At 37.3% G+C, this 3,419-nt stretch overlaps 1 protein-coding gene across 5 annotated transcripts in view; it reads left to right on the top strand.

Annotated features, from left to right (window-relative positions):
* SPARCL1 (SPARC-like 1 (hevin)) overlaps positions 1 to 3,184 on the top strand; it is a 37,058-nt gene extending 33,874 nt beyond the window's left edge. For all 5 annotated transcript variants that reach the window (XM_008582972.1, XM_008582976.1, XM_008582975.1 and 2 more), the window contains one exon: positions 2,717 to 3,184. In XM_008582972.1, coding sequence (XP_008581194.1) covers positions 2,717 to 2,745 — 29 coding nt within the window. In that variant the 3' untranslated portion in view covers positions 2,746 to 3,184. The remainder of the gene's footprint in view (positions 1 to 2,716) is intronic.
* The last annotated feature ends 235 nt before the right edge of the window (positions 3,185 to 3,419 follow it).

Genomic DNA, 3,419 nt, shown 5'->3' with positions numbered 1-3,419 from the left:
AAATCTCTATTTATAAGTACATCCTTCCTTCCTTCAGGGCTGAGAAATCCACAAAAGGAGATAAATTTTAGCCAGTGTTTTCCTGAATTTTAACTGCCTGTGATCTGAACTAGATGTTTTCAAATACTCCAGCTGTGTCATTAACTAGCTATGTGAATCAGGGCATGCCACTTATGCTTCAGTGAGTCTCATTTTCCATATCTGTAAAAGTGTGGGCCAATCAAGAGGTGGAGGAGTCTTCATTGATTTAGCACCCATGACATACCATATGTTGACTTACAACCATGTCAATCTTTAGAAAAATCTTCCAAGTGAGACTGATAGGGTAAACAAGTCAGATCATGCAAGTCCTACTAAGCTATATAAAGATACCATCCTAGGAGTACTGGGGAATCACCGGTGTTTCAAATAAGGGAGTGATTTCCCTGAGTTTATATTTAAGAACACATCTTCCAGTTACATTATGGTGAGGCCAGAGAGGATTTGAGATGTTGCAGTAAATTCAGGCAAGAACTGATGAGAACTTGAACTAGGGGAGTGGAAGTAGAGAAAAAGAGAAGTAAACATATTCCAGATATACTTAAAAATATAAGCATACTCAAGTTGCATAGCATGTAGACATAAGAAGAGCGTCTGACAGGAAATATGGGGTGGGGGGAAGCAGACAGGTGAGAGATTGAGAGAAAGACAAGTGCAATGCCCAGGTTCCTGGCTCAGGCCAAGCAGGATAACTAGAGGACCTTTCACTGAGATGGAAAAGACAAGGACAGAAGACAATTTGGGGAATCATCCAAATGACAAACTCCATTTGGACACATTAAATTTTTAAGTACTTGGGAGACAATGTACCATTGGTAGCTGAATATATGGGTCTCCATTTCAAGACAGACCTTTGCAACTGAAATACATATTTGGGGATTATGAGCACACAGAGAGCAATCAGCACCAGGGAAGGGAATTAATTCCCCCAAGGAAAATGTGTTGAGTTACATGGAAAAGGGTCTAAGGTCAAACACCCAAGAACAACACCTAGATGATAGAGCAGCAAGACGGAGATCACCAAAGGGAATGAAGAGTCTCTCCTAAAATGAAAGAAAATGAGGATAGTGCCATGTTAACGGTGTTTCAGAGAAGAGGGAGAGAGCAACAGTGCCAAATGCTGCTGAGATGTCAAGGAAGATAAAAGACTGAGAATGATCAATAAGGATATCCTGGTGGCCTTGGTAAGAACAGTTTGGGAGGAATTGTAGGGATGGAAGCCAGATTCTACAGGTTGAGAAACGGGAGATGGGAAAGGGTAAAGAGTGAATGTTTGAAGGCAGGAAAGAGCTAGAGGGGGATATAAAGTTGAAGGAAGCATTTTTGAGAATAAAAGAATCTTGAACACTCCATTCATTCATTCGTTTATTCACTTATTTGCTCAATGGATTTTTATTGATGGTCTACATAGCTCCAGGCACTGTTCTAAAGGCTGGATATACAGCATATTTAAATGCTAATGAGGAGGGCCCAGTGAAAAAGCAAAGGTTGAGGATATATATATATATAAAAAAAAAAAGAGAGAGAGAGAGAGAGAGGAATATAGAAGGAGAGTACTGAGGTCAGAAGAGATCTTGAGCACAGGCAAAGGAATTACTCATAAGGTCAACAGGAAGGACATCTCTCATCCTAACAACAGAAAGAAGACAAAGAATATATGTGCAACCATAAATAAATTTATAAGTAATAAAATTATTACCCCATTTTACAAATGACGCCAGTATTCAAAAGAAATACAGTTGTCCCTCAGTACCCATGGGGGATTGGTTCTGGGGTTGGTTCCCAGACATACTGAAATCCATGGGTGCTCAAGGTCTTGATATAAAATGGCATAGTATTTGCATATAACCTATGCACGTCCTCTATATGTTTTAGATCATCTCTCAATTACCTGTAATACCTAATACAATGCAAACCTATGTAAATAGTTGTTAGGCTGCATTGTTTAGGGAAAAATGGCAAGGGAAAAAAAGTCTGTGGATGTTTAGTACAGATGCAATGTTTCTTTTCAAATATTTTCAAACCATGGTTGGTTGAATCTATGGATGTGGAACCCACAGATACAGAAGTCCATAATCTTTCCCTCTTTCTGAGCTGGATGAAGACTTGTATTCGACAAGAAAATTACCGGGGGCCCCAGACAGAGTAGTAGTTTAGTATACTTCAAATTAATCTGCTTTAAATATATGTTTAATAATTACTATACTGGTAAGAAGCGTCTTACATCCACTAGAGAATGCTGTCTTTTTTCACAGATGTGACGAGTTCTTATACAAGTTACCCAGTTGGAAATGATTTAACTGGCACTATACTTCTATTTAATTCATTACATTTTAGCTCCCTTACAGATTAGTATACTTGGCATTTCTTGGCTGGGTCTTCCTTTAACCTGGTGTTCCTCTACCTCTGGTTCTCAACTCTGCAGCAGAACTACCTGCAAAGTTTTCTACATGTATACACTGGCCCACCCTTAGAATTCTGACCCCAGAGGCCAGGGGTGGAGCCTAAGAATATATAGTTTTTAAATTTCATGGGTGATGTTGATGTCTTACAAGGCATCAACACCGTCGAACTGCCTTATTAGATGGTTTCCCTAGTCTCCCAGCTCTAACGTTGTTTTTTTAATGCTACTGCTCTGGCTGCTTTCTAAAAGTGTTTCCTGTTTCGTTTTTTACAGAAGACATAGATGAAAATCTCCTGTTTTGAATTAAGATTTGAAAGAACTCAAACTTTCCAGCATTTTCCTCTGCTCGGACCACTTCTGAAATATATGCAGCTGTGAAACTTGTAGATTTATATTTAGCAAAATGTTTGCATGTATGAGAAGACAATGAGAGTAACTGCTTAATAACAATATATGCATCAGCCACTTAATGTAACTTTGGAAAGAAAACTTTAAAGTTAAATAAAGTCAATACATGTAAAATATTGTACACTGTTTGCAAACAGAAGTTTAACTCATAGTAATTTCACTCTCTGCATCAACTTATGTGATAATTACTAATTATAAAACTTGAAAAGATAGTATGTTCATATAGTCCATAATATCATATGTACTTTAAGAAATGGAATATTGCTCTTTTGTGGTTAATGTGTATTATTTTCAATACCTTAATATCTTAATAAAGAGTCCATAAAATCCAAATCCTTATTCAAGTTTATTTCCAGGTATTTATCTAAACGGTCAAACATGAGAGACCAACCCAGGACTTATTTCATATCAAATTATAATTGCACTCCCTAGACCCTACTACTTAAAAAAAAAAAAAAAGGTGTGAGTATGGTTGGGGAAAAAGAGTGAGATATTTCTTATGGGAATCAAATACTCAGTGGTAAAATAGTAGTTGTTCATGAATGTCCTTTGTCATGTAAGTTTCAGA

The sequence above is a fragment of the Galeopterus variegatus genome, unplaced genomic scaffold, assembly GCF_000696425.1.
Source record: "Galeopterus variegatus unplaced genomic scaffold, G_variegatus-3.0.2 Scaffold2781, whole genome shotgun sequence".
NCBI lineage: Eukaryota > Metazoa > Chordata > Mammalia > Dermoptera > Cynocephalidae > Galeopterus > Galeopterus variegatus.
This window is presented reverse-complemented; position numbering and strand designations above follow the sequence as displayed.